We start from the raw sequence: 23,841 nt of genomic DNA, 5'->3' as shown, positions 1-23,841 counted from the left end.
CGTAAGAGTTCAGAGAAGTCATTATAGGCTATTCAAATAAACGCGTAGAAAAGTATGGACAAATTGCGATTCAAATAAAGCTAACGTATGAAGAGAGTTGTTCTTGTCATTCTTCCCATTCTTTCAAAGTTTGTTTTTTTCCACAACGTGTTTCCAAAAAAGAGCCGAGAGATTCCTGTTTACGATAAGGCTACGTTTGCCGTTAGGAGTCTCGCTACCACGTAGCTGGTTCACGCAACCGCTTTTTGACAAGATTAGGCTCTTCTCTGAACGAACGAATAAAGTGAAGGCATGCTGTGTAAAGTACGACAAGCAAGGATAGTTCCTAGAAGTAGGTTAGATCTAAAGCAATAAATGCAATCTATGAAATTGTCTGCATTGCGTATAACTTGAGATAACGATAAAAGTGAACGCATTCCTAACTCTCTCGCCCAAGTCTAGCAGTTCTACTAACCAGAAACTGAAAAGAAAAGGTTACGGCACAGAAGTACAAGGGTGCGCGAAAAAAAAAACTATGCCTGAGAAAAAAAAAACAAGCACATGAAAGAAGCACTTCTAGAGAGGACGAAGCTTAGTCATGCTGTTTATTGACGTAAAGGAAGGTTTAAAAAAGCAATAAAGTTTACACGTCGCAGGCATAAAAAAGTTAGAGCTTGATGAAAAATAGGCGTGTCTCTAGTCCTGAAGCTAACGCGCAAGGTATCAAGGAAGTTCGCTTCCAATTCAGCGAGTGCAGTGGGAGGCCAACTCACATTTCTGCCTCCAGCCTTTGTGATATGCCTGGCTTGGAGTATTTTGCGCACTCGTTGCTGTTTATGCCTGGAAATGACTCTGGTTTCATCAAAAGAGAAAAACAGGAGCTTCGTAGAGAACGTTAGCAGTGGCCGCATGGCATCCAGTCTTCATGGGCCATACCACGTGCCATCCATTAACCCCCTTGCTTGCCTTGGGCCATTTCCATTGCAAAAATCTGCGTCGTGCGCCGTCTTCCAGTAGGAAACTATATATTTTCCTGGGTATTTTTTTTTTACCGGAGACACAAGCCGCAGTGAGAGTAACTGTAGTTACAGAAGGAAGAGATCAATTCTCGGCTGTCATGCTGGAGTACGTCGGGATTTGCATTTTCACTCCGGATAGGCCTTTGTTATTACTGGATAGCATTAGAAGAAGCGCTGTACGATTTGGAACAGCACGGGCCGGACTCACTGTAAGGCACACATGGTGGAACCAGCGAAACTGATGCAAGGCAAGAAAAAGAAGGCACACACTTTGAGGGGTCCGGCAGTCTAAAAAACCTTGAAGTCCCGCACTCCGAACGAGATATTGCGCGAAATAAAACTATTTTCAGTAAATGTTTGTAACTTAGCGGGATATAGTTTTGCAGCTCCAACTGCTCAAAAGCTTGGCTACAAAGTTAGTTGCGTATCATGAAGGCATGAAGTCCACTGTACTAGTGCACAGGAGGCTGACAGGGGGACGAACGACAGACAGAACAGGTGATGTTGTGTGTTATCACTCCTCTGATCACGCTGACTGCAGATGAAGTGCCAGATCTATGGCTAGTATATTTGGATGTAGTTGTTTCTGTTATTTATTTCTTATTTGTGTATGATATGTACATAATTAAAAGGCAGTCCAACAAATAACGAAAGATGAAATTCGCAGACAATGTCACTTGCTTCCTCTCTGCCTCTTTGCCGTTGAGTGCTGACAGGGCACTTTTATTTTTCTGTATGTTTCTCTTATTCCATAAATTGCGTATGTCCCTCTTATTTCAAAAACAGTGTGCTTTTTATACCTTCATAATTTCTGAAAATGTTATGCATACTAAACAGGGATTTTTCAGGACAATCATTGGACACGGAGCCTTGAGAACTTGGCGCTGATCTTTTTCGTAATAATTCTTCGGTACTCTGTTTTACAGTGAGAGAAAATTAGAACTTGTGGACGTATGATTTGTTTTTTGTTTTAAACCTTCCTGAGTGGCAAAATTCCATAAACCGACTTGACTTCCACGCACATTAAAGAAACTGTTATTGCCGATTTTTTAAAATATTTTTCTAGAAGGCCTTCATTGGCTGATAATTTTAGCGAAGCAAGAAACTGCTGCATTAATTTTTCAGAACTCGAAAATAAATTGACAGTTCTAAATGCATAATTTTTTTTAGCATTATGGGGTAAAGTTTCTGAAACGATTAAAGGTCATTATTTCGACTTCGCACTTTTTCTTTATTACAGCATGTGGTTGCAATTTCGTTAATATGGGTGCGATGGAAAGCAGGGGTCACAGCGATTTCAATAAAACAACAACAAAAGTAGTAAGCGCCAAAGAATCGAAGGACACCCTAAGGCAGCATTCTGATTGCATTGTCGTAATTAAAATCCAATGCAATGGCAGAAAATGAAATAACAAGACATCGTCGAGGTATACAGAAAGGAATCTAATGGAGGTCGAGTTCGAATGTGAGGTGAAGTTGTCAGATAAATCAAAAACTACTAAAGCATTCAACATAATTTTTTTGAGCGAGAATTCCAGGAGAAAAAGAAAAAAAACCGACGGAATACATAATAGATTTGAAGAAGGAATTAATGTTAGTACTTTCTCGAATTCTTTCTATAACGAGTATAAGGAGCTTAGCGAAGGTGCGCATCAGAGCAGTGGTTAATACATGCGTTTATAAGCGTATGTGCAGTAGGATGGCTGCTGAAACATGCGCATAAGTAAAGCGGTCGGTGTACTTCAGTCGGTCTGGCGTAGAGCATAAAGTGATCAGGGGAAGATGCCAGTTTCATTTAATGTGCATGGAAAGACAGCGAGAGAAAGCTAGGCGACCTTACGCAATAAAAAAAATGGACTTTAGAGGAGCATAGTGCTAGCAGCGGGTTATGCCTTAAACTGCCCTTAATAACACAAAAATAAGTGATATGCGTATGAAGAGATCTACAGGAGCTGAGCGCCTACTCAAATTTTACCAGGCCCTGCACGATTCGGCCCTCCAGCGACGGCCACTTCCCGCGATGTTGGTATCATGATGAAAGCTTGGAGACAAAACTTAATGTGAAGGGCCTAACTTTGCGAGGCAAAATGTAACTTTGGCCGCGTAATAATACCAGCCTTGGTGGACGCCACAAAACAGAGGAATCTGGTTAGCTAGAAAACCGGCTAACCAATTTTCAATGGTTTGTTTTTAACTATTTTCATTCGGAGCGCGGTTTCAAATATAGATATCTGGGTGGCAGTAAGCAATTGTGGTAATATTTTTTGGAATCCCCAAGGCGCGATCGCCTTCAGCACTGTTTTAATAATTTTTTCGAATAGCGAGCGCATTTCGAAAACCGACCGTCTGGGTGCGTGCTTAGCAGCTCTCACCAGTTCTCATGAGTCTCTCGCACATGCCAAAAACTCGTAATTTTCTCTGTGCATAGCGCACGGCGATGTTCACCACTGCTCGCTACTGCAGGCCGCATCAAAGAGTGACGTTCATGGGACACTGACACCGCGACATTAAGAGACTGATTAAAAACTGGTGACAATGACCCTGTCCTGTTATTAATTCAACAATTAAAATCGCCGGTGGTTTCCGCGTCCTGCCTCGTCCTCATTAGACGTTATCCTGGAATGTACTTGTTTTTTAGCGGAGCGTAATGAACACTATCATTGCTATGACGTGCTGTGGCTTTCCACTATTGTCTGCAGCGTAGGCCGCAACCCACATCACTCTGGTTAACAATCCACGCTGTGTGCTGAGCAGTAGCCCTGCAACCATTTCTAAATAATTATTCTTGGTTTTGTAGGAACTCAGCTAGCTTTAGAGTGCGGCAGCTTTTCGCTCGGAACGTCGGAAAACCTTGCTATTGCTACTTGGAATAGTTCATGAATAAAATGGAAAAACGGCTAAATTGATAAAAACAACGGTGAATACGACAAATGTATAATAAAAGAGCGTGCGCAAACGCGGCAGAGGTGGAAGCGAGGGCGAAAATGCTTCTGTCCGTTCTCTGGGCCCAAGATATTAAACATATCTTCGGAATATGGCGGAGTGCTAGACGCACACTATCACGGGCCGGCCCTGTATTGCACTGCCTCCGGGATCGGGCCGGGGCCTCTGGGCCTATTAGCGCGCGGCGCTTTTCTTTCTATCTTTCCTCTCCTATTCTTTAACCCTCCTACTTTCAGCACGCGGCAGCGAGCGTGGCTCGGCTTGGGCCAGTAGGCAGGCCCGTGCACTTTCCTTTTCCTTCTTCCTGTCAGCAAAAAACAGAAGCAGCAGTATGCTTAAATACCACACGTCTCTGATGACGCGACGCCGGATTTGTACCGGTCTTGCGGCCTCATGGTGCTTCTGCGGCACCTTGACTGGGCCTCAACGGTGGCTTCTACCTACGCCTTTTTAGAGCATGCGTCCTCCGGCACCCCCGCCACGCTCCGACAGTCGGTGACGCCAGCCGACCAGGCCAACAATGGGGCGTGTACGAAATGACAAGGCTCGGTTTGTTTCATTGGTATACAGTAAATTAAGAGGTTTAAAACTCCTGCAATTGTATTCGCTAAAATTGAGGCATAATTGCTCCTGGATGCCTTCGAATGCGTATTTTATGCTTTCTGATGCAATCGACTGCGTGCCAGCAGCCTGGACCACTCGTCATTTTAAGTGATCAAGCTTTTCCTTTCTTTTTGCGTTTTGAGCTTCGTCGTCATGCGCATTAAATTTGTGGGCTTGTGACATCGCTTCCGTCCGTGTCCATTCAATCTGCTTGGCTAGCACTAGTACCAAACAGTGACACTACTGCAAGAGGCATGTCGTTCGACTACCGGCTTAACTGGCTTTGTTTTCAACACAGTTGCTTTTATTTCTTCAGAGGCACTGTGTAATGTCGGTGGAATAACGTCACGCCCGTGTTAACCAATGAGGAATTGTGTAGAGACGTCACCTCTGTCCTACCGTGATCGCTATAGACGCTTTACAGCGCGGAAGCATGGGCGCCGCCATATTTGGTCACGTGACCACTCTTTCATTGCTGGCCTTCTGACTCCGCTGCCTGCCTGTGCGGAAGCCTCGTATGCAAGCGCGTTTTACTGCGATAGTACTTATTTTTGCTCGCAAAATGGATGCAGGATGGGTGGATGACACCAAGCTTTGGCCGAAGCTTCAGCGGCCGTGTAAGTGCGCTGTTTTTTTTTTGTATTTTAGGACTCTGCTCTTGTTTTTGTGTGAGCCTTCACGCCACATCGCTTTGCTTGGTGACGATGGTATGCTCGCTGTCTGTCTTTTCCCGCTTTTCTAAAGCCAAAAACACTGCTTGGATTTCTGTCCTGGTGTGCTTATGACTGTTTTCGTGCGTGAGTTTAAAGCGAAAACTTCCCAGATTTGATTGCAGCACAAGTTAGTTGCGCAAAGTTGTACTTTTTGTGCAGCTGGCTCGTAACGGCCTCATTCTGCAAAAAATGCCCAACACCTGCGTACCAGTTGCTGACAAATAATGAAAACTAATTATTTGTGCCTGATCGGCTGCGTCAGTCATGCTGCGACCCGCCGCATATGTTTACGATGGCTGAACGGCTGGTATTAGCTCCTGATGTTCGACTTTGCATGAAATCGAACTTTTACTCGCTTGCGGAAAGGGTTTACGAATTTATGCTTTTTGTAGCCTGCCGCAAGGAGCGCGAGATTCAACGTGCACTCGTTTGCAAACAAGTTAGCACTTGAGAAAAGCTCTTTTGCGTTTAACCTACAGCTGCTGCATGGCATCGCGCGATCTACTGCGGTAGCCGTGCGTACGATAAGCGAAGTTTCCAGCGTGGACACTAAGCCAAAACTGGCAGCCGCTAGTAAAATGCGACGTAAAACTATCAGCACAAGTGACAATATTCCTCACTGCATGCTTCTGCGCCAGTCATGTTAGATCAAAAAAGGCTGGAACTGTGGAGACATTTAATAAGCAGTCCTTTTATTTTGGTTTTGCAAAGTCGAACATCAGGAGCTAATACCAGCCGTACAACCATCGTAAACATATGCGGCGGGTCGCAGCATGACTGACGCGGCCGATCAGGCACAAATAATTAGTTTTCATTATTTGTCAGCAACTGAAAGCATAAGTGTATTATGCAGAACCTTACTAGATTTCTTGGCATCCAACATTCAGCATGGGGACAAAGTTTTATTACCACAAAACTAGCTACATAAATAGCACACATGATGACATACTGTACTGATATCATTCTTTATTTCAGTTGTCTACAACTACATGGTTGAAATGCCTGACACAGATGGCAAACCATCCCTCAACTACAGAGGATTTGCTGAAGGCAGCAACCTGCTTGACAGTGGCCATGTTGGCGTGGCACTGTACCAGCAGAAAAATGGCGTGAAGTGCATCAAGGCAAACATCAGGTCGTCGCAAACAGTGAGCAGGACGTACCAAACACAAATAAATTTTGGACAACCTTTCTCAGCAAGTTGCACATGCAAAGCGGGGCTAAGTGAGCGGTGCAGCCATATTTGTGCACTGCTCATGAAGGTTGTCGAGGCAACATCCAAGGGGCTCACCGGACAGTCATCAACTGACAAAGCGTGTGCATGGAATGCGGCAACAGCGAAGAATGTCACCCCAGCAACAATGGAGGTAGTTTATTGCCATAAGAAAACACAATCGAAGACGCAGCAGTTTTTATCTGAAAAGGAGATGCTCCTTCACTTCGAAAAATGCCCTCTCGACGTCAGCAAGCTTCAGAACACCATGCTACACACTGTTCTGAAGCCACGCCGGAAACTACCCGCAGGTGGTGATGAAGATGGCCGTGCATGTAAGAACATTATTTCCTGATGTTGCGCATGGCTGACTCAACTAAGTGAGTCGAGCAGGCATAGAGGCTATCATTACGTGCAAGTAAGATTGCCATCTGGGTTTTGTTGTTGCATAAGTGTACATTTTGTTCATTTAAATGTAGTCAGTTTATATAAAGGCATTATGCATAAAGATTTGCTCTTGCAATGTTCAAAACTGCCGAAATGCAAGTGACATATGCTTGTGGTTGAACCATCCCAATATACTGGCAATAATGCTTAACTAGTAATTAGCATTACAGCAGAGCGTGCATCTCGACATTGGAACGTGGTATAGCATCAACAAGACCTCTTTCATACTCATTTATGCAATCTCAGCTGTTCACCATGCACTGCTGAATATGATAGTTCACGAACTACAGGACCTCCTATCAAGTTGTGACAGTTTTTTGTGCGATGATCTCACAAGGTTACTCTTAGCACCTGTGCATAGTTCCTAAGTTCTAGGTGCACCGAGAAACAGCTATTGCTGATGCTGCAGCAGACTTGATTTTTTGCAACGGCTTTTGATTGTAAATTGCACCTACACATGGCCCTACATTGCATACTGACTGAGTGATTTTCAGGTTTTAGCCACCATAAGCCTGTTTAGAGTATGCACAAGAAGTCGTTAAATTAAGCAGACCCTTCTTGTACTCCACAGTTCTCCAGCAAGAGCATGGCCAGCATGACTGCAAGCGGCTGTGCCAGTTATGCCAAGATTTCTTCGTCACCAATGTGCTGCTGTCTCCTGAGCAGGCTGCAACACTGGCAAACCACCCTCAGGGAAGTGCAGCATGGCACAAAGAACGTTTCTTGAGGATAACTGCCAGTGAGGCCCGTAGCATTCCCATCAAAGCTGCCCCTGAGAAGTGGGTATCAAAGCACATACACCCAAGCTTCTATGGTAATGCCAGCACACGGTAAGGAGCCAAATATCTCACTGACTACAGCCTTTGGTGTTGTGCCTCAGTTGCTCTGCATGGCATGCTGAAGTTTACACCTTGGATTCGAAAATGCTATGGCAAGTTTTATAGTACAAGAACTATTGCTAAATACTGTTTTGCATGTTTGGTTTGGTTTATTGGGGTTTAACGTCCCAAAGCGACTCAGGCTATGAGGGACGCCGCATTGAAGGGCTCCGGAAATTTCGACCACCTGGGGTTCTTTAACGTGCACTGACATCGCACAGTACACGGGCCTCTAGAATTTCGCCTCCATCGAAATTTTGCATGTGATGCTGACAATAGAGCGGTTGCAACACTATGCTTTGATTTTGTACAGCAGCACTTTTGCGTATTTGCAGTATGAACTCTCTATTACTGCATTATGCAAAGTGGCAATTTGCAGGCCGAATTTGCCTGCAAAGAATGGAAGTACCACTGTGTGGTTGTAATTTGTGATGTAAATTTCTATTCATTGCTTCCAACAGCAAAGCACAGCCTGACTGCTTGTTCACCGCAAATCGCATGCAAGTTACAAGCCTGAAAGCATGAAATTGGAGGTTGATATTTGTTACGTTGTGAATGCTTGGTTTGTGTATTGCAATATACTAGTCACTGTTGAAGTTACTTTAAGATGAGGGACACTAATTCATTACAACATGAATGTGATTTTTACATGAAGGTATGGAAGAGAGTCAGAAGCAAAAGCCCGTGCCTGGTACAAGAAAACAAAGACCACGGACGTTGTGGAATGTGGCCTTATCATCCGGCCTGCCACTTCATGGCTTGGAGCCAGCCCTGATGGCATAATTCCAGACTCGGACACAGTGCTGGAAATAAAGTGCCCGACACCACTGACTGTGCAAAAGCATGGTAGCCTTGATGCCCTGTTCAAGAGCGGAAAATATGACGTGATTAAGAAGGAGAACAAACTCACACTCAGCAAGGCCGGGAAGAACAGATATTACCTGCAAGTACAGTTGCAGCTGTTCTGCTGCGAGAGAAGTCGGTGCGACTTCGTGATTTGGGCACCGAACGAGGCATATATTATCGAGGTGCCCTATGACAAGGAGTTCATAAGTAAGCAAGTGGCACATCTTGAGGACTTCTATTTTTCACACCTGCTGCCAGCAGTTGTTGACAGCAAGCAATGAACACATTTCTATTGGAATAAATTTACAAGATTTGACTAATTGTCTTGTCATTAAGACAATTTGACCCGGTTTATTTGTGCATGCAACATCAGAATTATCAAATACATCTCTGAACATACAACAAAACAAAAGCAGGCATAGAACAAAAACCAACAGGCTCGTACCCTCACCTGGTACTGAACATTTCTCGTCATCCCAAAGTGAACACAGGGAGTACAAGCAGTAAATCTTCAAAGAATGACATCTCCAATATGGTATCAACAAAGGTTTCCATCGGGCAAGCCAATGCAGAAACTCCCCAACATAACTTTCCATTGCATTTTAAAAATCCACGATCCACATAAACGTCGCACCTACACTGTACACACAGCCGCAAAACAAGTGCCCCTAAGTGCACCAGCAAGACAATGAAATAGGCTCAAAACATCAACCTTGGCAGCTCGAACGTGCTTTGCAAGTGATTCCAACTTCACTTCCTCAAGGAGGAAGAGTGCTTTAGAGTTTGCTCTTCCGGGACAAAAGGTAGCGGACCTGAAATTGCTGACAAACACTTTGGTAATCAGACGGCATGAAAAAAAGGCTCCAACGCGAGTTGTTTGTAGCAGCTAAGATAGCTCAGAGCCATCAGTGAAATAGCTAGCAAAATACCTGAATAGCATATCTCTGGCAGATATTCTTAGGGTCATCAACAGCAGCCTGCCAGTACACCAGCATGCTTGAGTTAATTACATAAGAGTTGTATCTTGGAAGTATTCACCTATGGGGCAGAAACTCTGAAGCTAATGAAAATGCTTAAAATTAAATTGAGAGCAATGTGAGCTATGGATAGAGACAGCAAACAAGTAGGTTGGGTCAGGGAATAAATGCAAGTTAATGATATCCTAGCTGAAACAGAAATTGCCATGAGCAAAGCATGTAATATGGAGAGCTGATAACCAATGGCATCAAGGGTGGCAGAGTCAGATGGGCAGTTAAAATTGGCAAGTTTGCTGGGGTAAGGTGGCTACAGCTAGCCCAGGAGATTTAACGATTTAACTGAATGCAATTTTGAGGAGCCTTTCTCTTGCAGTGAACATGGTTACGTTAATCAGTGAACAGAGAACATGGCAGGTGCATAAAAACAAGAGACGACTAGATGATGTGGCTACTCCACATAAATCTCCATGCCTCATTCAGGTGTGTTGTCTACCACTTCCAGCTGCTTGCCTGGATGCGATGGTGACTGAGCACCAGGTTCTGACGCATCACCATGATCTCTAATCAAATTCGGTTGCAGGTTGCAGAGCCCAGCGATGGCAACAATTACATCATTTGCGAAGGGTTTCTTTGTGAATATACTAGCAGGGAATTGCTTCAAAATCCTGAAGCATTTGAGACGCCTTATTGATCGCTCAACATGAATCCGAAGCCTTGCCAGGCGACGCGAACTTACTACATCTGAACGACAAATCTGCGGCCGGCCTTTGGAAAAGCTTGGGAGTGAAACTTTAACAGATGGTGGGAGCAGGTCATCTATGTTAAAGCCACGGTCAGCGAGGACTTCGTCGCCTTGCGTCAGGTGGTTTAAAAAACCACTGTCCAAAGTGATGAAACGATCGCTTGCACGGCCACCATACGGTTTTGACAAAAACATAATAAACCCACTTGGTGCAATGACGTGAAGAATTTTGGCCGTATTGTGCGATTTGTAGGAACTGTAAGTTGTATTTCTTCGGTGCAGTTGCCCAGGTCTGTCAATGAAAATTTCGAAACAGTCCACAATGCAAGTTACGGAGTAATTCTCCTCAAAAACATAAGGCAATGTCCTCCTGATTGCTGTTCTTGGCAGCCAGAACACTAAGAACTCTCTGGCAAACTTGGCAAGTTTTGTTACAATGAAGCAGAAAATCCTGCTAATGGCTGCAGTGGATGCACCAAAACGTAAGCTAAGGTCATTAAGCAACAGGCCAAGACGCAGCCGCATCAGTGTAAGTAGGATTTGGTCCTCAAAGGGCATTGTGAAAGGGCTCTTCACAATAGTGGAAAGAGTCCGAACTAGTTCGTCAAATACTACTTTTGACAGACCTGTAAAGAAGCGGAAGTGACTTGGTGCAAGAGTTGAGTATGCACTGAATATAGTCTGGCAAGCACTGTCTGCAGTGACCGGGGCCTGCCTGCGAGTGGTTGCATACAAATGGTCATGAGCAGCCGCTGGCTCCACTTGAGTTCCTTTTTCTGATGTTTCGGTAATCTTGCATCTGCAGCCACAGGCCAAGCAGCCATCAACGAGACTCTCAGCTCCTTCTCTCCTGTACAACGAAGGATGTGGAGGAAAGTGAGACACAATATTTAGCATAGTAGTATGAGCTAACAAGCACACAGAATAAAATTACCATGCCGTGCAACGGTTATACTACCGGGAAATAAAGAGTGTTCTGGCTGTATAATTGTGGTCTGCATCGTACTCCTGTAACAACTAACTTGCAGAGGTATTGAAAGCTTTAAAGGGACACTGAAAGAAAATTGAAACTGGCCTCTATAGATAAGGTACTGTGTTCTAATCACAAATGCTAAGCGAACACTGAGCTTTTATGAATGGGAAAAAAACTAAATACAGGGATTCCCATCATTGGCTGACAATATTCAGAGTTTTCCTCAGTAGCCCGTGAAACAGTGCTAATGCAGCAAACTGTCAAGCTTACAGCAGACGACGAACCTGTGCAGTGGAATGGCTGAGCAATGTATGTACATGCACTGACTGAAATCAAGTCTGCTCTCATGTGCATTGATTGCTTTTTGTTCAGAATTGCACAGCAGTAAACACAGAGCAACGAGAAAAAGTCTAGTTCCAAACATAGCAGCGTGTGGCAACCACCATCTCATGGGAAAAAGAATGAAAAAATAGTAATTGCTTCATTGAAATGCAGACTGTGTATGCCTGCAGAGATAGGCATAACTCCTGCGCACATGGCAGCAAGAGATGCACAATCCGGGTCCAGGCAATAAGCTGTAACTGGGCTAGCCTATATGAGTGGTTGCAAGAAATTTTACTGTTAACTGAACATGACAATGCTAAAGATGGCAAAACTAGTAAGCAAGCTTACAATCACCATTTCATGATATCAGCAACTTTATTTGTGAACAGATTCTGCTGTTCTTAACCCTTTCACACGCCATTTCTTTTTTTCTACTCAAAAGGAGCACTCCCACCAAAAAGGCATCTTCAAGCATTGACAAAGACAGTTAGTTCTCAAGGGCAAAATACTAGTAGAGGTGCCATTATAGAAATAGCAACAATAAAAATTATGCGACTTATGAACGATTGTGGGACTAATTTCTATTTCGGAGGTGCACATTACGCTTGAAATCCAAAAAAAAATTATGTCACTAATGGTGGCAAACTATATTTGCACAAAAATGGTAGATGGCATGCTACCCCGCTGACGAAATTGCTGAATATTGTTTACTTCAGTCACTGTATGACATAAAAACATCTTATTTGCGACGTGAAGGATGCAAAATTCACTTGGAACGAAGAAAGCACTGCTAAGTGCAGCACACTCTCAGCTAAAGGTAATATCCATAGTGTACCACAGGTTTAAACTCTTCATATAACTAGTGAAAGCAAACGTGCATATTGTGCACCCAAGACAGACTTGCATAAAAGCATGTAAATGAGAACCCATGAAGGATAATTCACACCACTTTACCGTACCTATGTGATACATCCTCTGTTGCAATGTTGATAGGCAGGAGATCATCAGCTGCAGCACTCTCTTCATCTTGCTCGTCTGATAAATGGTGTGACAAAGGTTCAGCTGTTGAACAGGTCTCAGGCTCCAAAGGTTTGACATCGTGCCGCACCAGCTTCCTTCTTCCCTTGTGGTGAGCAGTCTAAAATATTGCAGAGTATGAAAATACAAAAGAATAAATAAACTGCAGTTCAGAACAAACCTCCGAAAGCCATACCGGTGTTCCAAGGTGCAGTGTTGGGTACGGGTTGTCTTTAGAGGGACGCCCATCAATGAAATGAACTGAGCATACCTGCAAGAAATGTGTATGAAGGCCACTTAAGTTCTGACAACCAGTGCAAGCGGACTACGTCAAACACCACAAATACAAGGAAATATGTGATATGGTCATTCTAAATAAACATGTAATATGGTCATTTCATGCAACTGTCCAGGCATTGCACTTCTCCTTTGTGCTCTTCAAAAATATTGCACCATAATATTTTCACAATGCATATTTGAGAAGTTTTGTTTTCCATAAACCGGGGCACACAACCAAGAAAAATTCTTTCAACCGGCGTTTGCACTCACTCAAAGATAGCCCAACAGCATTCCTCGGATGTGCGATGCCAATATTCATAAACGAAAAAAAGTCCAGCACAATGCCTGGAAAGCTTCTGGCCGTATTATGAAAACGCCTATCTCACGTGCGCAAACACACGTACGTAGTACCTCCCCGTTGTGGCGAAAATGAAATGCAGCCAGCACCGCACGTTCGCGTAAGTATTTCGAAACGAGATGGTAGAGATAAGGTACTTACAATGCAAAGGATCTACGCTTCAAGCGCGAATGCACAGCCGACTCGAAAGGCACCGACAAAACGCGGACATGTATGTACTGTACGTACGTAGGTATGTACGTACTTACATACATCATGTACATACATCAGCCCGTTTAGCTCGGTCCTAGGTTAGATCATTTTTTAAATTAAAACAGCAGGCTCTAAGCCGTACTACCCTACTCTCAGATGAACACTGAATGCAAGGTGACTGAAACGATACTGGCAAACCAAAACATCCCGTCAGACCATGCACAGAAATTCATTTGAACAGCGGCTCGAGCGCGCAGGTGACTGCCGGCGTTACAGGTATACCGTCAGCAAACAACCTGAGCAACCGGTGTTTTCACTTTTATCATGTGTACTCACCCTAGCCGATGAGCCGGGGTTGAAGTCTTTCCTCTGTAGATTCGCAATCCAGTGCTGTCGTACCAACTTGTTCTTCTCTCCTTGCGGAAATCTATGCATTGCAAAAGGCCTAGTGCACGGACAATCTTCGTGAAGTTGAGGCCCGTGCGTTTCGCAAACAGATATATTCCAAACCTTCAAATCTGCGTCGCAGTTCTTACAACCGAACACGGAACACGTTTTGCCTCTGCTTTTCCACATTTTGGCCGCAAAGCATACCGGATACAGCAGCGAAGTCAGCAGCCCGTAGGCACCACCTGCAGGCGCCTGCTATTCAGAAGGCCACTGATGTCGCGACGGCGGTGGCGCCGCGAGTGTCGACTAGGCGAACTGCTCTCTGTAAACGGTCTATAGGGTGTTCTAATTACCCGCTCAAGGTGACATCGTTCTTCCGTCACGATCCTTCTCACCACTCCCAGTTTTCTCGACAAGCCAACGTCAGCTACGCAGCTTTATCGGCCGAACGATACCCTTAACTGTATCGCTTTAAAGGATACGCCGTAATGCAGATGACGCGGCACGCTGAAGACTTCGCTCCGCTACGCGTGCAGAGGCGTCTGGCTGCTGGCGGATGCGCTCGAGGCTGGTCGCGATAGCCACCGGCTGTTAGGACTCGTGCATGACGACATTGAGCCCACAAAGCGAAGACCAGCGGCAGACAACTAGCTATTAACAACTGCTTTTTTGTTTCGTATTTATGCCCCCGTAATGAACAGAAATCATCGCCCTGAACCGTATGGTCGAAATATTTTCCCCGGTATTTTTACGGTAGAGATATTCATGCGCAAGAATCTGTTGAATAGAAATATTCTGTTGTGCTCATATATTATCGAGTTAAAACGTTATTAAAATTAGCGTAATTAACTTTACTGAATGCGTAATCTACGGCGCTTCTCATACCCCATGTGCAGCTTAAAGCGTTAAACCTCAAATAACGGGCGCAACTGTACGTGTTAGCGATATCTTGGTTTCAGCAGTTTAACGTTTCAGTAGCGGAATAAATTTGCGTGAACACTAAATATAAATAGCAAGGCGTTTAGGAGGAGAGCGCGCAACGAATTTATAGAGGGCTAGTTGCAAAAATTCAAGGAATGAACCCTATTTGTTCATGTATCATCTTCTTCGACATGCTTGCTTATTTGAAGCATGTTTTTGCGATCATGAGAGAGACAATCAAAGCATAGTTTTCCGCCAATCATAATTCTCATTCCGAACCTTGAAATAAATGCGTAAAATGGCCAACATTTTTCAGTACTCCTCCGCGGTGGCTCAGTAGTTAGGGCGTTGGGCTACTGAGCCGGAGTACTCCGGTTCAAACCCGAGCGCGGTGCCCGCGTTTCTACGAAGACGAAACGCAAAAAAGCGCCCATGTGCTGTGCGATGTTATTGCGTACACGGTCAATATCCCCACGTGATAGAAATTATTCCGGAGCCGTCCACTACGCCACATCTTTCTTCCTTTCTTCTTTCAGTCCCTCCTTCATCCCTTCCTTAAGGCGCGTTTGGGCTGTCCATCGAGATACGTGAGACAGTCACTGCGCCATTTCTTTTCCTGAAAACCAATTTTAAACGAATTTCCACATTTCTCAGAGAAGGTTTTTGATCCGCGGATGTATCTGAGAAACTCATTTTAGCACGTCTGGCTAGAAAATATAATTAATGCATCTTTGTCATCTCCAGGCGTTACATGCCCACATTATTTTCACTCGAAAATTGAAGTACATCGTTCGTGGTGTTAAAAGTATTCATAACATTTGTAACTACAATGAAATGACATTTGTAAGTGCATTTGAAACTAGCCCTAACCAAATTGGAACGCCAGTTTAAGAAGCAACTTGCGATAACTCGGTTGTGTATAAGCATTTCTCTCTGGATGTTCTTATTTGCGTGTCGGCATTTTCTTCGACGTAAATGTACAAGGCACTGCAGGCAGCATTTGTAAGTACTGCGGGTAGTTCGCCACTATACAGGGTGAAACATATATTCCAACCAAGTTTTTACATTACTGCAGGACGGGTATTTTCAGTACCAAACACCGGCTAAGGCAAACGCTTCTGTCGCAGAATTTCAAAATACAGAGGAAATCACTGAACCAAGCAGGATTTGAGGATGCGCTGTGTAGCGTTTTGTCTACATCTGTATGCGCGAGTCATTTGGGATGTATGTTTAAACTATAGAAGATATAATAGCCTGTCCACGTCTTTACCTAAATTCATTTGCTTGTCTTCTACGAAAGTGACTCGAGAAAAATTTGAACTCCGCAATAACAAAGCTCCCAGCACACTTAACAACTTTTTTGGTAACCACAAACAGAAAATGCAAATACATAGCAGGGCATGTAGGTTTCTTTGCTCACACTATTTCCGGATAATGGTTTAAAGATTCGCCATTATAAATCCTAATATTTATATCATAATGCTGAGGTTGACAAAAATTTTATTCAGTATTCAATGTTTTTTCTAAATATTTCCCTTCCAAGTTTTTGAAAGGTTAATGCACCACGCAGATTCACGATCGAACCGCATTGGGTTCTTCGCGGCGCCTAACTGAATATACTCGAGGCAACTAAGGTAGAGCTTGACTGCATATTAACACGGGAAAAAGAGTACGCTGGGCAAGAAATATGAAAACCAAAAACATGTAGTTATAGTTCCTCTGCGAAAATCAGTGTTCAGAATGAAATACGTTCATCGACAGCATCGACAGGTTTTAGAACACGCTTCAAGAGCTGAAGCAGGGTGCTTGTACATACAAAGGGCAGATTGCCATCAATGCGATTTAGGGTCAATTTGGGTACAGAGTGCTCAGCTTTGGAAGAAATTTGAAATTGTTTCTTTGGGGAAAGGAAATGGTGCAGTATCTGTCCCTCACATCGGCGGACACCTGAACTGCGTCGTAGGGGAGGGATAAACGAGGGAGTGAAAGAAGGAAGGAAGAAAGAGGTGTCGTAGTGGAGGGCTCCTGAATAATTTCTACAACCTGGGGATCTTCAACCTGCACTGATATCGCACAGCACACGGGTGACTTATAGCGTTTTGCCTCCATCGAAACGCAGCCGCGAGGTCGGGTTCGATCCCGTGAACTCTGGATCAGTAGTCGAGTGCCCTAACCACTGAGGCAACGCAGTGGGTTTAGCTTCGGAGGCCGTTTTGTTTTTTGACATCGTTACGATGACCGTTTAGGCGCGGCCGAATGTTCCCAAATTCTTCGATATAACCTTAGTCGAAACTGGAACATAGCATGCTTCAAAACAACCCCAGTTTATTTTATTCTAAAGCTGTCTTTCGCTCTTAGGAGCAACTGTTGGTTCCTCATATTAGCATGGCCTACGGGCACAGTTAGTGCACGTAGAATACGAACTATTATTGTGCTCGATAAGACCAGTTTTTTTCCATCTTTCAATTTTATATCTTTTTCGAAGCCAAGGATACAATCTACATGAAGCAGCACACTGTTATTGGGTATTTAATTCTGCGGGTCAAAAAGTGTATAATTGCCGTTAAGGAAGCCATTTCACAAAGCTCGACCTTGTCGCAACCGGGCCAGCATTCGGTCTAGAAGCCAGCCATGCGAAACAATTGACCGCTCGGTGCATTTTGATTTCTACATATTTTGCTGCAGCCTCCTTTTTTAGTGCGATCCGAGGGCACCTCGATGAAAGGGCATATTCTGGGAAGGCCTGTGGTGATAAAGTTTGCGAAAGGCTCTACTTGGAGCCGTTGGCTAACGGTTATGGTGGTTATGGCAGCCTAGCTTGCATTAGCCAGAAGGTCATTCATGTTACAAAGCCCACCGTCGTCCACCTTCTCCATCAGGAGAGCAGAATGCTTATGGCACTGGTTCTTACTATAGGTCATTAAACAGGCGTTGCGCAGCTCAACATGAAACAAGTTATCAGACACAAAAATCTTGAGTACAGGGACACTGGTGCTTTCCGAGATTCACTGGAGTTACATGAGAACGCACTTGCTGCACAGAGAAGATGTTGAAAAACAGTAGACCTTTATTGATCATGTATGGTGAGCTACTAGTGTGCCTGGAAACCGCTGAAAATTGTGCTTTGAGTGCTGGGACCTAATTCATCCCACTAACCTGCCAAGTCCAAGAAATGAAACATAGGAAGAGATCGCCCAAATAAAATATTATTATAATAAAGTGCCAGTTTGTTTGATTACATGGCCATTAGCAATGCAATTCAAAACATTTTCTTCTTCTTTTCATATCTAGATCGAAGACACTGTATACTTATTAGGCAGCATGACATATGTAGAGGGGCCTGTCACATTATGACGAGGAAGTCTTAGCTGGCAGAGGAGCGGGACGGAGCGCTCGCGCTAGGCCAGCAGCCACTGATTTGTCTCTTGCCATCGTTCAACACGCCTCATCTTCTGCTTACCACCACGTAGAAATATCAGTGATTCAAGAGCGATTTGCAATGAAAAATGCGAAAGCAACGACACAGCTTTCTGACAGCAACGACAACGGTGTGTTTGACAATACCGAAGAATGGAGGCGACCACAGAACCCACCAGTGCTCGCTTCAACGCAAGCTATGTACTGTACTGAGTTAAGAGCATAGACGCGGTAAGTTTTCACACGAGCTGAGTCTAAAGAATAGTGACAAAGGATAAAACTCGGAAAGAACATTGCTGTCTTAAAATCAATTCCAGCAATGTTGTAGTTCTGGATCCTTTTTAACCCAGCCCAGCTTTTTTCTTCTAGCAAATTGTTCCTCCCAATTCCACGTGTTCTGCTTCAACGCGCCTTTCTGTCGGCCTCCAGAGTGTGCTCGAAATCAGACATCACACTGGGACAAACGGCCTCAGTTGCTATGGGTTTTGCAATGGGGCGTTGTCTCGAGCCAATTGTTTGAACTAGATACAAAAACGCGCCCTCTGTCTTCACGGAGAGAAAATGGAAGCCTGAAATTCTTCCTAGTACCGGCACAACACTGTCCAGGATGGGTTGTAAGTGGGGCTAGGCCTATTGCTAAAATCGGTCCGGTTCGGACAGCCTCATGTCCCATCACACCGCAAAGGTGCTTTCGGCGACCTCGTTTATGAGGCGAACAGACAATACACGAGCGCGCTCACAGTCATGTGCTCAGAAGCCAGTGGCCCTGGCTGGTCAACCATATGTGCCCTGCGTCAAACTGAATTACCGTAAAACTCTCGTCTGGCAAATACAGCATTAACACGTGCGGCGCCGATTTGGCGTAAAAGTTCGTACCCCGTTTTCGTTTGTGCCCCCTTTCCGCCACTCAGACTATGTTTAAGGTGAAAGCGTTATATACCTCATCGGCTACGAAACCCGGTGTCGGTGTTGACCAGCACCAGCGGTCCCAAAAAAACTTACGCGGCATCACCGCGGAATCGAAGAAAAAATAAAATACCTTCTCAAGGTGCGAGGAATAGAAGACAGATCTTGGAGGCTGCGAGCTGGCACGCAACCCGTAAACCACGAAACGTCGCTGCTTCTTGGGGAACAAAAGGTGAATCTAGTATATGCGTTGCCTTACGACTGTATGCTAGTGAGTAGGTGTGTCATCCTAAATGGAAAAGAAAAATTAAGAGACAAATCAATGAAGTAAAAATAAGAAGTAAATAAAAATAAATGTAATGCTTTCACATTCAAAGCCGAAAAGTAGTCCTAGGTGCCCCCCGTAATTTTTATATAGACATCCCGCATCTCATAGTTGCTTAGGCCCATGATGCGACGTGCAGAAACCAAACTTATTTCATTCACTTAGAAGCGGGGGGCTTGGGAGCGATCTGCTGCAATCGCTGTAACGCAGACGCAACCGCCGGTAACATGATGCCCTTCGGGATGGCATTACAAAGCCTGCTAGACGCACTTCCACTGGCGAAGCGCCGCTTCCGTTTGTGAACAGGCAGAAAGTTTCGCGCACTTCATTGTAGGTTCATGTCGTGTTCACCCTCCGGCTCGCCGCGCTTCTCACGAGGTTGGCTTGAGTGTGCCGAGAACGAGACTGAATAGTCTTTCTCGATCTGTTAAGCTTGGTGCGTAGGCGGCCTCAAAGCACTACCTAATACTAACAATACCCGCGTAAATTCTACTTCTACAATCGAGAATTGCCGTAGACGCAGCTAATTTGTCTCTGTTGTGATGAATAAAACCCGCTGCTGCTGTTCAGTGAGGCCACATACGCTTCCGAGCATTCTGCCTAATGCTGTAGAGGCCTGCCCAAAAACAGTCAGCGGCCACGTAAAACTAACAGCACCTGTGATATGATATCGTCACTGCATTATTGCAGTTATCATTGCAGCGCCACTAACGAACTAGGAGTTTTTAAAAATATTCTGGCGCTCAATTTATTGATCACCCTGAGGAATGCGTACATCAGTAACATTGCTGTAACGGTAACCTTTCGGCGCAGTTTTCGTTTGCACCAGCCTCATTTTCCGGTGTCTTCTTTTTCCTCTAATGCGTTTGCAGGCGCTCGTGCAGTGAGTTCTCTTCATAGAAAGCCCCGTTTCCAGTTAGGAGCATCCCGACCACGTTGCTAATCCCAGCGAGTGTTTTTAAAGTAAGCCAGCCGTTCCACTCAAAACATGAATTCATAACATAAGGAGGAAGGAAGAGAAGTGTGTGCGAGGAACGCTCCAATAATCTGGCAACGACTAAGCCGTTACATCAAATGTATTAAATGTTTTCCGAGAGTGTCCTTTCTAAAAATGTTGAAAATAAAATGAGCCCCATGTGATTTCTCGTGGTCATTTAAATGCTTCTCCGACAATGAAGGAAAACCTGTATGTGAAACGTCATTTTCAAGGAAAGTTCAGCAGTTCAAGAAACGTACGCTGCCTTTTTTTTGGCGCTATGCTACGCAGTGTAGAGCGCCAAAACGCCCCGTAGTCAACCTCTAAGGACAAGAAAGAAAACTTAACAGAAAAATGAAGAAACACAGTTCTTGTGAGAAATATTGTAGGTTCAAAACCAGCTGACGACAATCGAATGCTACAAAAAACGACATTCTGCCAGCAGTGGGAGGAACATGGCTCTCATTAAAACTACAGTGACAGTAACAGTTTAATTAAGTCACAAACGACGAAGCTGAGAACATGCTGCTTAGACAAGCGGTAGGTTGTTATCGCCGCTAATCAGGGTGCGAGTGCTAATCAGATGCAAGCGAAGAAAAAACTTCTTTTTGGTACACAGCACGTACGCCTACCCTTAGTCAAGACCCTTTCATATGCATTGTGTGGCAGTAGAATTCTAGACCACACTTGGATTCTTATCATTGGTACACTCTTTCCGGTGTCCCTCAAATTTACAGTTCTGGCTATGTAAGCGCAGTCCTAATTAAAATGTTTTATGCTATAAACGTAGTATTAGTAGTTTACTTCTGTTAGGACGCTTTTATGTTCACCAGTGGGCGTCTTTTTCTTGCGGGACCATGCGTGGCGTGCACTTTGAATGAGCGTAAAAGGCGAAATACAATTTCCTCAGATCAGAAGAGTTTTCTTGAAGTCTTCTTTCATGTTAAATGTGAAAGATACGGGTCCGTTAAAGAATAGTCGACGTAAAAAAACCCCATAAACCAAACCTAACCATTAAAGGACAAACTTTGTTAGATATATTAGTGGCTGCTCAAAATTGTGGTGGGCGCCTTTTCAAAATTGGGAAAATTTCGCTACATTTCAGCTTGTTACAACTAACATGGCCTCGATACCACGTACCATTCGGAACACAAGACTACTTTACGAGCTTTAATTTCTACTTCTTCTGGGGTTCTCCTCTCAACAGGGCAAACCAAGAACAGCAGTAGATTAACACAATTCCCGGGAAAACCTGCGGTGCTAAGGTTTGCTAAATGCATGAACTGAAAGCGTTGCCTAATGGATATCGGAGTCGCTATTGTGGTTTGTCTTCATACACTATGCCTGCCACGTGCCCTCCATCTGCCCACCTGCTTGCCTTGGACATAAGGCCATCATGCATGGGGAGATGTTGATGGCTGGATAAGAACGTGCATCATGTAACCGGAAAGATAGAATAGTCTCTTGACGGCTTTTAAGGGGTGTGCTGTGCGCGCTCAAAAAAACAGCGCAACATTCAGCATCCAAGAGGTCAAGTTTTGCTATTTCAATTGAGGTATTACTACTTACGTATGTAATTCCCCTCTGGTCAGGTCGTAAGGGAGTTCTTCAGCTTACTAGGATGTTTCGTGCCACTGCTGGGATAACGTTGCTTCGCGCGTTCGCACATTATGCTAAGTTAGTCTCCAAGGGCACCCAAAAGTTGCAAACGTTTAGCCAAATACAACGCTACTTTAATACACTATAGCACCCTTATAAATACATGGCGGTGCTGTTCAAGGCAGCATGTCTTACTGTCTTTCTTAGTTCTGCAGTATTTACGATTGATCACAGGGTGAGGCGGCGATAATAAAAACAGTGCCATTTCACAGGTGCGCAGCAAAGCTTGCAGCAAGCTGACCCTTATCCCAGGATGGCTTTGAACGACCAACGAAATTGGATCAAGAGAAGCGAAGTTGACACCGACGGGGTTTGTGAGACCTTTCACTCGAGGGAACATATTTTTCTTAGCAGGGGACGTGTTCACATTGCGTACCAATAATTTAGCCACCGCGAATCATTCAGATGTATAAAATTCACAGGTCATTTTCTGTAAGAGCAAAGTTAGAATGTGCTAGCAAGCAGCTGACAACAATAAAGACTGCATTACTATTTTTCAAAGACTGAAACCGCCTTTTGTTGCCAATTGCAAGCACTTTCTTTTATTCAGTCTTAACTTCTGCTGAATCACTACCACCACTGCCACCATCGCCTTTTTGACACCGCGTCATTCTTTTTTCCTTTATTCGCAACATTGCCGAATGTAAGTCACTGTTTAAGACACGCCAAGTCATTCCTCATCATATTTCCCGGTCCATGTTCAACGCGAGGCAGATACCGCTGTTGTTGTTGTTGCGACTGCAGGACGAATTAAAAGGAAAGCGCGCGAGCCTGGCCACTGGCTCATGCTTAGCCACAATCTCTGACACGTGCTGAGAATAGGAGAGTTTAAAAAGATACTACAGGAAAGATTGAAATACAAGACGTGCGTCGTAACAATAGCGGCATCCGAAGCGGCGACAATGGTTTAGCAACAAATACTCCCGGTGTCATCCAGCCCTCGCCACATTTGAGAGCCCATAGATCTCCGTCCTGCAAAGCCACGAAGCCACCCTCATCGGCGACGCACGGAGGTTTCATAGGCGAGACCGCCATAGCTTTCCATGACATCAACGGAGGCAGAGTTTGTGTATGTCATCCAACTTGTGTTCGCTCATGCCACCTAAGATGTTGTCATGAAAAGTTCCGCCGCCACTGCTGCTGACTTGCCGCACAAACTATGTTCACCTCTCTCCATCAACTAACTCTGCACTCGTCGTGGCAGTGAGGTTCCTTACTCGCTTCCTAAAGAAATTTATGGATTGGAATCCGACCAGCGGAACTCTTTCATTCTGGTTTCTCTTTTGTTTGTGTGACATAGAAGGACCGCGCAGAGATCGCTGAAGTTACTCATCACGGTCAGTACTGCTAGAGTACTAGAGCTAGAGAGACGAATGGAGAGCAGAAAGGTCAGGAGAGCTTCCGCAGGAATGCTGGCGCTGTCGGGCACAGATGGCATTTTTCTCTCTTGAAGGCGTCTATGGTAACAGGAAAATAAAAAATACTGAACTTAACCGGGTGTATAAAAGAATTTTAGAGGCATGCATAACAGGAAAGCTCTAGATTTGTATGCAGATATTCGACTTCAATAAACTGACACCGCACAGGCTATAGGTATATGGTGCGTAAGCCGCGGAACTCGGCAAAGAAGCGCAAGTGCACAAGACACCAACACAGGAGGAGTGCGAGGCTGGGAAACACCTCATACATATGGACAAAGCTAGCAAGACAGCAATAGCCATTAGGGCCCTGGACTGAGGGCCCC

General features: G+C 44.5%; 2 protein-coding genes across 2 annotated transcripts; one reads left to right on the top strand and one right to left on the bottom strand.

Moving 5' to 3' along the window:
* Positions 1-6,212: 6,212 nt before the first annotated feature.
* On the top strand, positions 6,213-8,922 carry LOC144133956 (uncharacterized). The gene is made up of 3 exons (XM_077667000.1): positions 6,213-6,805; positions 7,489-7,747; positions 8,451-8,922. The coding sequence occupies exons 1-3, from the start codon at positions 6,247-6,249 to the stop codon at positions 8,920-8,922; spliced, it is 1,290 nt and encodes a 429-aa protein (XP_077523126.1). The 5' UTR covers positions 6,213-6,246.
* Positions 8,683-14,015, bottom strand: LOC144134778 (uncharacterized). Its single transcript, XM_077667608.1, has 4 exons — positions 13,840-14,015; positions 12,871-12,945; positions 12,617-12,795; positions 8,683-11,210 (listed from the first exon to the last, which is right to left on the bottom strand). The coding sequence occupies exons 1-4, from the start codon at positions 13,936-13,938 to the stop codon at positions 10,091-10,093; spliced, it is 1,473 nt and encodes a 490-aa protein (XP_077523734.1). The 5' UTR covers positions 13,939-14,015; the 3' UTR covers positions 8,683-10,090.
* Positions 14,016-23,841: the final 9,826 nt, after the last annotated feature.

Source organism: Amblyomma americanum, chromosome 5 (assembly GCF_052857255.1).
Source record: "Amblyomma americanum isolate KBUSLIRL-KWMA chromosome 5, ASM5285725v1, whole genome shotgun sequence".
Classification (NCBI taxonomy): domain Eukaryota; kingdom Metazoa; phylum Arthropoda; class Arachnida; order Ixodida; family Ixodidae; genus Amblyomma; species Amblyomma americanum.
This window is presented reverse-complemented; position numbering and strand designations above follow the sequence as displayed.